Genomic DNA, 14,407 nt, shown 5'->3' on the forward strand with positions numbered 1-14,407 from the left:
ACTGATCTGACTTATATTTAACCTGCACTGATTGGGTTCACACTAGCTGCAATGAAATGCAGATGGGAATCTCACTGCAATGTAGACAAACTTCCTCAGCTACCAACTTCAGCACGGATTGGATTTTGTTCCTTTGCCCTTTTTTCTCCTTGACATTCTGCAAAAGCAGCATTTTTGCAGTATTTGGTTAGAAAATGCTGGAAGGGCAGTAAATCTCACTCCCGTTTTGAAGCATTATAATTCTTGGGTGAAATACATGTTTGAAAAGTATGTATGTTACTGTTGTTGAAACGAAGATCTTGTGGGGCCTCCATCCAAGCCAGTGCTAGAATCGATAGTTAAATGCATTTAACTGAAAAATAGCTTTGCTTCCAACTCAATGTTCTCCCCTTCTCATCCTTTTTATTTATCGAAGCATTTAAGAAATTTTTAGGGGTTTTAGTATGTGGGCTGAGTAAGACTGTTCACATTTGAGCATGTCCTTAAGTGCTTTGATAAAGCAGGGCTGTTGAATGAGCTGCCACTGTAACTCTTGTTAGCTTCTGGCTATCCAAACAGTTCCTTTAAAGTTTGAATTTGTTTTATATGTAATGTGTTGGCCAACACACTTCTGTGTTCACCATTGTTCTTCATCCAAATTAATAGAGTCAAGTTCAGAGAGAGTCTGTGAAGCTAAATGAGGTGTGCATCTCGGTGATGACAGCTTAAGATAATAAAGCAGCTTTTAGGTACCCATGGAGGGGCCAAATTAATTATTGGGGTGCTTTAAAAAGATTTTTAACTGAGTGATATGCTATGAAAGGTCTTATTATCTGGCTGACTGCACTGACTTCTGAGGGCGTTCGTAGGCATGTTGTAGGAAACACTGATGAAATAATAACAAGAAGTAAGTCTTGCTGCTTAGCTGTTGAGACAAATGCATTTGAATAGGAAACAAATACAAGGTTAATAATTAAGGAGTCCTCATAATTTTTTGAAAAAGTATTTTAAAGAGATATTTCAATTATATTTAAGAATAAAAGTAGAATTGACTGGAAGTTAAACATCATTGTACTCAATTTAGTTTGTTTTCTAGAAAAAATAAACTGCTGTTACAAACAGACAGAATATAAGGATATTTGATTTGCATTGCTTTAATCCTACATGAAGTTCATACACTGGACTCAAAAAGCTCTGCTGGCTTTAAATAAAGAGGTTTTTAAGATGTATTAGCTTTATGTTTGCAAAGGAAGAAGATGGAAATATGTTTGTTATCTGCAAAACCTTGATGTTTATTTAGAAGGGAAATAAAACTGGGTTTATGGTAACAGGATGAAAAGTGTAATTAAAGAATGTATACAAACAGGCTGAAAAAACCTCAAACCGAGCAGCAACAGTACACTCCTGAGCACTTTGCCACAAGCATGTTTATGAGTGTCTGGACTTGTTGAGGACTAATAAAAGACCATAAACAACACTATGTAGGTTGTATTACTATAAAATTCTGGAAAAATTAGGAAAGCTACAGTTGCCTTTCAGGATGAAGGGACAAGCCAATGCTCTGCTTTCCAGTTCCAGGTTTCCCCAGCCTGGCAGGGAGTTTGCTCGAGGGACCCGTGCTGAGCCTCGCTGGGCTGGCGGCTCTGCGGTGGCTGTGCAGCATCCGCATGGTGGCAGCCGTCGGTTGCGGTGCCGGCAGCGTGGGGCTGTGGGCAGGAGGTGGGCAGGGGGTGAGGCACTGATGCGAGGCTGGTACCTAAGCTGTGAATCTTCCATCACGGGCTTACGATCTGATTTGGAAAGGTATACCCAGTGAGATCGTAAGCTCAGTGAGGGGGAGCTTTCTTACCTTGCTTAGAAACATGCTCCCAAGCAAAATTTACAACCCTCAGTCCCTTTTTTTGTTTATTTGCTTCGAGAAAAACAGATTAACAGAGAACGATATTCAGTAAAACACATTCAAGGCTTTGCAATTGCTAGTTGCTCAGTTTTGCTTTAATATTTGGGGGACTTTCAGTATGCTTGCAATGTGAATGTAGGTGTACCTCAATATGCTAAATGTTTTCTTTATACAGTCAGTTCTCTTAAGTACAAAGTATTTACACGGTTTTCACAAGTATATTAAGTTCTGTTAGAACTGGGCTAAGGAATACATTTTCCGTTTATTATGCCCCCAGACATAGCAGTCGTCAGAGCTTAACTTTTCTTCTCTCTGCTTGCTGTGGCAGTAAATAGTAAAGGCTTTCTTTTAAAGATGGGTCTGTAAACTGCAGCGTTAGCATTACAATGATTTATGTAGAAAATTGCTTTAGCGCTGTCAGAGGCCTTCAGAGAATAATGTGGCAGTCTTTCGTATTTTTAAAAAAGAACAGAAAAATCCAAGAAACAGACTGCAGCAAGATGTCTGTCTGAAACCTGGTTATCAGAAAGCCGGTTCTCTCTGCCAGGTGGTTCCCAGGTCTGATGGAAACACGAGTAGGCCTCTCAGAGGCCCTGAGGTTTGGGGGCAAATGGTATTGTTTTTTGTCATCTACTCAGACTTGAAATTCTTCTGGGTTACTTTACCGTTTCTCTGACATCGGAAGGGTTTTGGATAGCCAAGGCTAATTATATTTTTCTAAGGGAGTAGTGATTTACACAGAGGGAAAGAAACAACTTGGATTTTGGCTGCTGAAACCTTCAACTCATTTGTTGAATCTTGAGACTGTGTTCAAAATTTGATCTTACCTTTGTTGTCTGTTGTTCTTTTTTTTTTTTTTTCATTGCTTGCTTATTATTCTATTGCCTCTAAGTAATGAACAAGATATGAAGAAGTTTCTCAGCATTCAAACAGTACCATTAAGGTGGTTTCAAGATTGTATTTTTGTTTGTGTTGACCCTTTCAATAATGTGACCTGAAATCCTTTCCTCAAAGGTGAGCTTAAGAGAAAAAACATCCATTAGGAGTATGCTTTCCATGTATTCATTGAACCATTCTGGGTTTTTTTTGTTCCCCTTTTTACTTTGGACTACAATTGCTTATCCATATAAATTCGCAGATCCAGACTTTAACAAGGTACCTTTTAGTTCTGTGTCCACCATAACAAGCTCCTTTTTTCCTTTTTTTTTTTTTTTTAATGCCCTGGTCTGGCTAGGATTAGATGAGCCATTTTATTAAGTTTGTGACCAGCAATGCTTCTATCTTGGTGGTAAAGATAAATGAAAGAATTTAAGTGGGTTTATGCTTCACAAGATTATGTTTCAGAGTACAGTAGATGCTGCTCCTTGAGAAGATGAGAAATGAGGAGGGCTGAATTTTTCTTATAGTCTGTTAAATCGATCATTTTTTGAGTGGACTTTTACTTACAAGTGGCAGCTGAAAACTGCATGGATCTGTCTTGTTTGGACTATTCCCACAACTGGAAGGAAGAGAGAAATGTTTGGATAAAGATACTTGAACAGCAGCGTGACTGAGTAAACTTGAAGTATAATACCCTGAACCTACCTTGAAGTTTGTGTTTCTCCTGCAGTTCTCTTACTTCATCTGAGGTTTTGGCCCATGGACCAGAGGTTGTCTGGGGCTGAAATGGGATTTTGTTTAATTAGAAGTGAGTCAAGTACAGAGCCTTTCCCTTACTTTCTCTTTTTTTTCTCTGGAGTGCAGAAACTGATAGATTTCCTAGTACGTAATTGTGGTCTGGATCCTTGAGCAGATGCTAAATGTAACTCGTACCCAGCAGAGGGGTTATACAGATGTCAGTTCAGATCTGTGAATTCAGAGTTCAGAAACACTCTCAACTCTGTAACGTAGCCCTCCAAGTCCTCAGTACAGGCTGCTAGTACCGAAAGGGACTCTGAAAACAGAAAAGAGCATGTCTGCTCGTATCCCCAGTCCTGACCTGAAAAGTAAACCTGATGACTACGGGGACACTGCAGAGAGAGAAGTTGGTTCTTCCATAAATATAAGTTTTCACTTTTAGGGGTAAACCTTAGATAACTTGAAATTGGGAAGTTAATGAATGGAAGTTGCATGGCCACGAGTGGGACGTCTTTTTTTTCTTTTTTCTTTTTTTTCCCCTAGTAATTTCAGACTATTTGGTAGTAGGAAGATCTTTTTCCCATTAAGCTCTCTTAGTATTTCAAACCTGTGTCCATCTGCAGATAATTAGCTGAGTTTTTTTAGTTTTATTTAAACTTTGTGAATGATCTCTTAAAAGTATTGAACAGCCTTTTGATGAATTTGGGAATCGGCTTTTAAACCAAATGTATTAAATAATGATTGCTCTTCATGGTTTTTTCTTTTTTCTTCCTCGAAGAAACTTTGTGCAATTTATGTAAGCAGTTTCCATTTCTTGGCAAACGTTGTGTAGTGGTAACTGGCTGCAGCATGGGGCAGTCCAGCATTGGAGCAGGCTTCCCAAATAGGTTCTGCAAACTCCATCCTCAGAGGTATTCCAAGCAGGATATTGGACTAGAGACCTCCAAGTCTTGGGGACTGTACTCTTGTGATAAAGGTACATGATCAGCTTGTTAGAAGCTTGACACCTTGACTTTCTGCCAAGCATCTTCCTCTGGCATTAGGTTTTAAGGAGGAGGAAAATGGATGCTGTAGTGTCAGGAATGTCCTCCGAGAGATTAATATTTAGGGTAGGAGGATTGTACCATATGGCAGTTGCATTGCGTCATTGCATCCACCCCTTCTTGATTGATCAGGACAAAAATCTTTTCTGTGAGGCTGCAGGTAGCTGTCCTTCTGTTCCTCCTGATGTTCATGTAATAATGGCTGTCATCAGATGGTAGTGCTGTGTCTTGGCCTCAGGAATTGGACTTGCAAGCCATGAAAGCTGTGGTTTCACAGCGTCTTATATGTAGAACTTATATGCTGATAGTGTTGCTAAAAGGCAAAGACAGATTTCCCTTAATTCCACCCCAATTTTTTAGCTTTCTTTCAATGTTGAGTGTTGATACAGTGAATTTTTGTGTTTGCTTGAAGAAACAAGCCTGTTATTAATAGAACATGAATTTCTGTAGCTTATTACAGTGTTGTTTTAATTCCCTAGACGTATTTGTGGGAAATGCCTGAATTTGCTAGAATGTCATTATCTGGAAAGCATTAGCATGCCTTTGGATTTTCTGTTTTCTCTGTCCTTGCTAACTAGAGGAGTTAGTCTGTTAAATGGTAGAGAGTTGGGGAAAAAAAAATAAAAATATTGAGGTGGTGTGTTAAGCCATGCAAAGGTGTATGGTGTGGGCATAAACAGTTCTGAGAAAAAAAAAAAAACACCGCACAAGTAGCTGAGTCTGGAGAAGATGCTGGAGCTAATGATTATTAATATTGTCTGTATTAATAAATGCAGGCTTTAAGACAGAGATGCTTAGGATTTATATGCTGCATAGATGTTTTGTAGAATAAGCTATGAAGTGACACTTATTTATGTTCTTACCGGTTTATATGCAAGTGTGTGTATACATTTGTGCAAATAAAGGTGGAAGATCAGGTTTCTTTCTATATGAGACTGTTAAATGAAGGGTATTCATCAGTACCTTTAATTTTTCTACAGAATAATTAAATAAGGATAGCATACAAAATACTGACCAAAGAAGATTCAAAATGCCATCAAAACAGTCTCCTGAAACAGATTTGGCAGTTGGATGAAAAATGCTTCAAACGTATGGGTTTTTTTAACCTCGTTCCATCATTACCAGGCAGCAGGACTGTCAGAGTTAATTGTTCCAGCCTGTTCTTTGGCTCCTCAAGATGGCTCATCTGTGTCGTATGGACTCAGTAGTTAGGAAGGCTGGTGCCCTGACTTGAGTGCCTGTTGAATTGAGCCGAGGTATCTAAAGAGGTTACTGTCTCCAGCTGTCCCTCCTGATGCTCAGCTGCGGGGTGTCTGGCAGAAGAGCTGATGGCAGTGTTGGGTGAATTTGCAGGCTTGGGTTAATAATATGGCAAGCTGTGTACTGGGGCACTGGGCTGGTGGTGATTTGTTCTGGGAAATGAGACCTCTGGCAGTGTGGTCAGGTGAAGGCGTTAATGCCTTCTGCTGCTGCAGCTAAATCATGAAGGAATCATTGGAGCCTATGGATGGGCTGTGTTGTTTACAGTCCCAGTATTGAAGGAGGTTCCCTGTGCTGAGCTCTTTCAGATATATTTGTTCCTTGGCCTCTTAGGCTCTGTCTGCAGCTGCCGTGCTCAATTTTGAAGAAACAAAATCCTTGTTGGTGCGGGAATAAATGTGGTGGCTTGAAAACAAGCTTGCAAGCTTTTGAATGGCCTTATATTTAGGAGACACTTCAGTATCTTTAACAACTGATTGATTTCCTTCCCACTTAATGGCATAATCCTGATAAGATGATACGGCTGTGCAGACAACCTTGTAACTCATCGTGGAGCAAGGTTTCCTATCTCAAACCTGCTCCTTACACGGCTTGGGCAGAGGCTGCAACCTTCTTTTCTGGAAGCGTTTCCCAAACTTGAATGCAGCAAAAAGACTGCTGAGTAGATTTGGAGACTTAAAAGCTCTTCCACCTTAGAATTTTGTAATGTTGAGGCTGTGCTCCTGCTACTGTCAGAGCTATTCATAACCTATTGTGTATTAGCTCATCTGGGTGAAGTGGCAGATCCTGGTTTTCGAATATGGATGGGTTACCCGGAATATTACAGCAGGCAGACTGATAATTTGGCTTGAATTTTAACTAGTGTCATAAGAAACATTCTGCGTTTAACTGCTGGCATTTTTAGTTAATGTTTCCCTACTCTAGCTTATTTAAAATGGTGTTTGTGGAAAAACTGAATCTAATCCTCATTAACTTGCATGGTAGTTGTTTGCAGCAGTTTTGGCTTATTGTACTTTTGTGTATCTGGCATATAAACCCTGGGATTGTCGTCATTTTCTCTTCAGCATGCAGAAGAGCATCGCCTAGCAGTAAAGTGGCTTTTTATCAATACACTTTGTTCTGTTGCTTGCAAAATTCAGTAGTTCCCTATAGGTTTTCTCATCATTAGTGCTAATTAAGCCGGGTTCCCCTGAATGCATGTATGAAAAAAAACCTTATGCAGTAGAAAAGGTTGTCTCTAGCTATAGTGTCTGATAGACAAGGGTGGAAGTCCCCTGGGGCTTCCTGGGAGATTTTGGGTTGCAATCTCCTTCTAAAAGGAGACTAGGTTCAGGATCTCATTAGGCAACCGGGTCTGCGGAACCTGGAGCTGGAGTATCACAAACAACTCCAAGGAATGGGATCGGACTGAAATAGCTTGGGGTCCTCTGCCCTGTGGTGTTCATTAGACTTCCATTAGACTTGAAGCTGATCCATTGAGAGGCCATAACTATAGTAGTGTAACTTGTCCTCAATTAGAGGACAAACCTGGCAATTTTCTGGTAATCTAGGGGTCACGCGTAACCCAAATTAATGTGATTCTTAGGGATGAAGGTGTTTGCTCTCTGATAGAATGCATTTAAGTGGAATCTCATTTATACAATTAATTTATCCCTTCATATAGCAGTCTAGAGAATCAAAGGGTTTTTCTTTAAGTGGTCCTTCCTGATTAGAGATTGTCAAAACCTGACTGCGATTGTAGTATACTTGCACAGTTTATATTTTGGAAAACATATTTTGTAGTACAGGCATTTGAATCGGGGAATATATTCAACCAGATGTGGTCCATCCTTGGCCCTCTGGCACAGATTAAGGACCTGAGGATAGCAACAGTGACCTTTTTTAGGAGGTCCTCCAGAGTAAGGAGTAACAAATGCAACTGTTGCTTTATTGGAGTGGAAGAAATAAATCATTTTTTTATTTCAGTCAGTCACAGCTCTAGCAAAACAATCTTTTGCTACTGAAGCTTCATATGCTTTGTCTCAGTAGCCTTTGTTTTTATATGTGACAGAATTTAGACTTTGAGCTGATGGAGCACAAAATCTGAGGGCTGTAATAGCAGCTTCCTATGCCTGCATATAGCTTTGTTTTTAAAAACTACAAATTAGTATGCTAGTGCACACTTAGTGACACTAATTACTTTGCCTTAAAATATCAGTCTGCTGTAAAAACAGTCTTTCAGGTATGTGATATTAATACTAATTTTTGTATTAGTCCCAGGTGCTGAACAGTCCTGCACTGGTGGTCATGATGTCGGGTTGTAACTTAAATTTCTAATCTCTGACTTCAGTGCCTCAAAATGGGCATTGGAAATAGGCAACCAGGCTATAAGACAGTGGGACTTGGGATCGTTAGAAGTGACAGGATATCCCTTGAGGCAAGGGAGTGGAAGCCCAGAGTGAGAAAGACTTCAAGGAAATACAAGTGAAGAGCAAAATTGCTGTTATCTCTCCTGTCTCCCACTAATTAAGTCCCCCCAAAACCAAGATTAATATATCCATGTTGCAATTAAATATGGGGCCACAGCAAGCTAGGAGTACAGAAATAGAAACAGCACCGTATTAGGTAGAAGTAGAATTGAAAGGCTTTGGTATATTCAGGGAGGAAAATATATATATAGTCCCTTGAGAGGGACTGAGTCATCTACTTTGTGGAAATGGCAACTCCTACGGCCATAGATCTCGTTACCGAGTCAGGGCTCATTATAGTAACAATTGTAGAGCGCGTGTATGGAAAGGGGAGAGGAGCAGTTGGCTGCAGACCTTTAATTGTAACTAGTGATGCAGTTAAAGGCAAATGCAGTTAGATGCAACCCCTCCCCCCGTCTCCTGATTTGAAGGGATAGATACAGCACGTACCCGTTTCTCATGGAAACTCGCTGGGCTTGGTGCCCCTCTAGGCTGACACCTGGGGCGTTTCAAACTGCGATCTCGGGTATAATGTGAGCTGCCCTGAGGGTAGGTTTGGAGAGCATCTAGCCCCATGCTGTCCCTGCAGAGGACCACAAAGTGTGCCAACCTTGTCACTGCCTGTAAAGTTGTCTTCTTGTAGCCTGCCAGGGTCCACAAGCATTACATTGGGGATAATAAAGGGTATGTCCATATTTATTTCTGTCAATATCTGATATGGAGCAATTGTTCATGGATTACTGTCATCAGGTTCACTCTGCCACCACCGTGTCTTGCAGGAATAAGTACCTGGAGTGTATGTGTGGTTTTTACAGTGTGAATGAGAGGGGGGGAAACCCATATCTGTCCCAAATCAGTCTTCTGATTGGTGCCTCCTAGTTCTAGTGTGGAGTGACTTGTTGAACACCAATCTTGCTGGCACCTTGTTCATAACCTTATGGTAAGGCAGCTGTTCCATTCCTTTAATCAATTTAATTGCCTACCTGTATGCATTCTTTAACTCCAGTGCATCTGCCTGGGCTGTGGAAAACAACTGCCCACACCAGTGAACGTAGCAAGTCTTTATACAGTGTCAGAACTGGTAAATACTCATTCTTTACTGTTTCCCCACTGGTCTACCCTTGACATCAAGCCAAGCTTTCAGACATGTTTCAGAAGCAATTTATTTCATAATTCCATTTGTTAGCTACAAGTGCTCTCCAAGGTCATAGGTTTTAGCATTAAATATAGCAATTGATTTGTAATCTCACAGATTGAGAATAAAGATAAGCAACCAGAACCCTTGAGAATGTGTTTACTTTCTAGAAGCTGTTAGTGTTATTTCCTTAGGACACTGGTCATTAACTTCTTAGGAGAAAGAAAACAGCGACTTGGGAACTGGAGATGTCTGTCTTCCTTTTTCCCTAAAACAAAACAATCAGTTCCTTTCAATTTGATTTTTATAAGTAAATTCTGTTGCACATTTATGAATCAAATATCCAGGAGTTTGTGCCCCCAAAAGATTCCTTACAAAAATTCAGGTAGTTTTTGTTGGTCAGAAACGTGGAGTTTAAAAGTGGGTTTAAAAAAAAAAAGGAACAATTGCTAATTGTTTCTAATGTGCACATCTTTGAGGATGCAAGGACCACTGCTAGTCCAAAAGGGAACTTCAGTGGATGTTCAAATGATCTAAAATATGTCTTACCTCTAGTGCTTCCTTAAAAAAAATTATAATGTCTGAACTGCCCTAGAGGAGGTCGCTTCATGCTAGGGCTGAGGTAGGTTTGTAGCGTGCACAGACAGTTGGTGCTCCATCTGCCCTCTGAGATGGTGAAAACATTCATCGTCAGTCCCATGTTAAGTGTACTTAAAATAGTGCTACCAAAGCACATTGCTCTTATTTTAGCAGGGCGTTAATAGCCATTGCATGCACATTTTATGCATTGCTTTGGCTCGCTGGTGGCACTGTGCCTCTCGCCACTTGTGAAGTAGGTGCTGTTGTCTAACTGGTTTATCTCTTGACTCGATGGCCTTTTTGACAAAAAGGATAAAGTATTTCCTATTACTCTATTGCATGTTATCATTGTGCTAATGACTAATTCACTTTGACCGTAGAAATGTATCACCAGCAAAACAGAATGACGTTATTCTTCAGACTGGGCCCTGTTGTGTCTTTTGACAAAATAAAACTAAGTTCTCTTGCAAATTTTCATATAGATAAGCTTGCATATAAGCAAGCACTTACATTGACACAAAGATTTCAAGCAGTAAGTGACAGGAATACCATCGAGCTAGTTAAATGCAAATAAGCCTTGGTTAATACTAAATGTGTTTAGAAGACTTCTAGGAAAAAGCATGAAAATAACTGTTGCTATGCAAGTGGGCTGTTTGTCCTAATCCTGTTTAGTCCAGGGGAAAGCAGAGCTTTGCAAATATTAGGACTAATTTTATATGGTAAATAATCCGCTTGATTAGCTACATAGGTTGTCCATATTTTTCTTTGTAAATTCCTTACTAAAAGCTGACTGGCAGAAAATGAGAGCACTTGTACCAGAACTGTGTATAGGTGATGGAAGCCAAGGTGCAAGTGTGCGTTAGACTCGCTGTGTTGGGTTTGTTTCCCTCTGTCACAGGTAACAAACATCTGTACAGCTGGTGGTTTATTTCTGCATCCTCCTTCTCCCTGCAGTGTCTTTGATGCTGTTAGAAGGTCACAGGTCTGACAATCATTTTTCATTGGCTGATGCTTTTTATTAATTTTTAAATGGTGTGTTAACTTTTATAGACATATTGAAATACTCATTTGTTATGTCTACAGCACTTCTCTATTTAAAAAAAAAAAAATGAATTAATGCTAGAGAAGCAAACCCACCGCAGGTGAGAGAGGTTCTATTCTGTTCTAATAACTTGGCTTTTTACCAGGCGATGTAATACATTATTATTTTTTTTCTTCAGCAGCAGAAGGCTAAGGGTATAAATTCAATCCAAGTAGATGAATCGCTGCCATCAGTTTAGTTGCGCTTTACCTGAATCCATAGGGCAGTGAGCAGGAGCTGAGACAGCGGTTCAATTAAGATTGTGGTAGAAGTAAATCCATTGTATTGTTATAGAGGCTTTCGATTATAAAATTCTTCCACAGAATAGGGTGAGCTGACAAGACAGGCCTGAATGGTGCTTTCGTCCTGTTTGTATAAAAAGTGATTAGACTAGGGTAGATCTGGGGTGGGGGAGAGCTGTCTGGCTCTTAGATGACTTCTTTCACTTTCCTGTTTTATTTAAATAGATGCATGCTTGGTTCCTGTATTCCCCAGCCATAAGCACATTCCTTTTCTTTGCATTTTTGGGGGCTTGCGATTTCGCAGGCTTGACCCGACTAGCTCCTTTCTCCTCCAGTAAGCAAACAAGCAGTCGTGAGTGGGACCATCTCCTGCCACTGCTTCGGAGAAGTTTAGGTGCGTGAGTTAAAAGGCCAAGTTGCAAGCTGTTTCATTGAATTATTTTATACCGTCAGACTGTGTATCAACAATCCTTTCTCTCCGTAGTTTAAAAATAACTTGATGATATCTGCTTTACAAGGACTTGAAAACTCTGTTGGCATTTAAATTTATCTTCCCTTGAAAGCATTGCGGTGCCTTCAATTTCTCAGCTATGTTGAGGGGTAGAAAATTCTAGCTGTTATAGCTATGGAGGGAGCCTGAAGAGCCCCTTCTCTTGTAAATGGTTTAATGCTTTCTAATTTTAGAAAGATACCTTGAATACCCCTGCTCTCAGGATTTTTCAAGTTATATGAATGTGAAATTAGTGTAAACTCTGTTTTCTCTGCTGCCATTCAGAATTTGCTGCCGGCTTCACAGATGCTGTGGCTTCTTGGAAAAAAATGTGATAGGGGCAGTAGAGATTGAAATGAATTACTGAGTGGAAGAACCCCAAAAGAGACCTCTCAAAGCAGTAGATTGACTGCTTAGTCAAGAGACTTGGGGAGAGCTGGTTACTGATCATAGAAACCTGGAGACTGAGGGGGTAATGATAACCCAAAACCCTTTCTGGGAGCAGTGCCAAACTGGTGTCTTGTTGAAGCTAATGCTCCTGCAAGGAGGTAGGTGTATAATCACATCTACCCTGCCTGCAGTGGCATGGGCTGCAGGAGTGCCTTCTAGGAAGGAGGTTTACTTCCCTGTCTGCTAGGTGTCTAATAGATTTTTCTCAAGCCCTTCCAAGCTGCGAAGGTAGCAATGACGTTAGCTGTTTATAACCTGCTGCCTGCCTTTCTCTCAGACGTATTTCATGTACAACCTCAGGCTTTTCTCATTTGCAGCTTAACGTTGTTATAAGGTGACTGCTTTTACTTCCAACTTCATTGATATCTATTACAAACTTGCCCTGCAGTTCAAGAAAGAAGGTGCCTCAGTTTCTATGAGCGGCCCTAAGTGGAAGGCGTAGCATGCATGATTTTTACTGTACTGATGATATATGTTTTGACCCTCTGTTGTTACTCAGGGAATTTAGAAGGTTTTTCCCCACAAATACTGGTTTACTCTACATTAACACTTAGAGTTCACTAAGCTGCTGTATATAGGAGCTAAGGGATGCGGCAGTGCAACTGAGAGGAATCAATGGGCAGTCATCCCGTAGCATGTTGTTCATAGAGCATACAGCTGAATGTTAAGCATGGTTCCAGGGCGAGCTGTCAGCTTTGACGTTTGTGTACCGCATAATGTAGATGGTGGTGTTGAACTGGAAAACCTCTAAAGTGTCTGAACAAAGATCCTGGCTGCTGAAGGGAGATTGTGCTACCACAAAAAGTCCTGTTTCAGTAAATGAAGATTTGGGTGTGTTTGGAGTGGATTAGAAAATGATGCCTGAGAGCAAGAACTGCATGCTGTTGGCATGTGTGCCAGACCTGATCAAAGTGCTCTGAACATGGGGTATTTGCTAACTGCAAATTGTGATTATCAGCTGTGCCATACTGAGATGTTTAGGTGGTTAAATACCCTGCTGGTAAGTACATGTGTTTACACAGTTCTCAACCTGTGCTTTTGTTCCTCAGTATTGAGTTCGACCGAGACTGTGACTACTTTGCCATCGCTGGGGTGACAAAGAAGATTAAAGTCTATGAGTATGGTACAGTCATTCAGGATGCGGTGGATATTCACTACCCTGAGAATGAAATGACCTGTAATTCCAAAATCAGGTAGGCATTGACTTTGCATTTAAACTCAGAGGGCCTTTTCCATTTGCTTGTTCACGTGCAGTAGCTGTTTTGCTTTCTTTATCCATTGTGGGAAAGGGAGGGGAAAGGTGGAAAGCAGGAGCTGATGGAGAGCTTGCTTTGAACTTGAGTGGGATCAGGTGGCACAAGCACTGTTACTTGCGTATGCTGGGCTCATCCAAGGTAATAGCATGCCCATGTATCCAGAGGAAAAAGGGGAAATAGGGGAAGTGAACTGCTTTTGTATTCTTTGCAAATGCAAGTCAGTTGAAAAGAGAGTAAAAGCAGAGTAGTGGATATGGTCCAGGTAAAGTCTTAACTTGTTTCAGGGTAACTTCTGTGCTCAGTTCTTTATAATAGCCACCGATTCCTTCATGCTCTATTCTCTTCATTGATCAGATCCTTTCCATTCTGCTGAGAGGCTATTAGTCCTCAGGAAATGTGCCTCACTTGCACCTTCTGCGTATGAATTTACATCTGCCTGAAGTACTGTTGTGCTGGGCCTCATAATATCAAGCTGTTGGGAAAAGACCTTGCTTGATTTTTGCTTCTGTGCTGCTATCGTTACAGTCAACCTACTTTTTTTATGTTTTTAGATAACTTAAACCAAAGAAATATAGACCACCATGTCAGAACTTCAATTGAAAGAATCTGGCTAACGTATCTTAAAAATCCTAATTAAAAAATTCTGTTAAAGCTCAAAAGTAAATAATACAGGCAATCAAACCAATTCAGAATTATAATACAAGTCTCCAGCATCTCTGTTGAAGTCATTTGTTTTTATTTGGTACTCTACATTTTAAAAACAGTAAAGCACCCACAAAAGCATAAGTAATAAACTTATATAACAGTCCAGCTTCTACGAACACAAAATGTTGTGCAACAAGATTAATAATGTTTGCAAGCCTACTTTATAAAAGTCATGCTTAGTTTTGCAATTGTCACATTTCTTAAGATAGATCAGTCACTCCTG

General features: G+C 40.3%; 1 protein-coding gene across 1 annotated transcript in view; it reads left to right on the plus strand.

The window, feature by feature from the left end:
* Positions 1–14,407, plus strand: part of RFWD2 (ring finger and WD repeat domain 2, E3 ubiquitin protein ligase) — a 119,238-nt gene that overhangs the window by 33,199 nt on the left and 71,632 nt on the right. The window contains exon 11 of the mRNA XM_009892851.1: positions 13,273–13,416. Within this exon, the coding sequence (XP_009891153.1) occupies positions 13,273–13,416 (144 nt within the window). The remainder of the gene's footprint in view (positions 1–13,272; positions 13,417–14,407) is intronic.

The sequence above is a fragment of the Charadrius vociferus genome, unplaced genomic scaffold, assembly GCF_000708025.1.
Source record: "Charadrius vociferus isolate BGI_N301 unplaced genomic scaffold, ASM70802v2 scaffold39, whole genome shotgun sequence".
NCBI lineage: Eukaryota > Metazoa > Chordata > Aves > Charadriiformes > Charadriidae > Charadrius > Charadrius vociferus.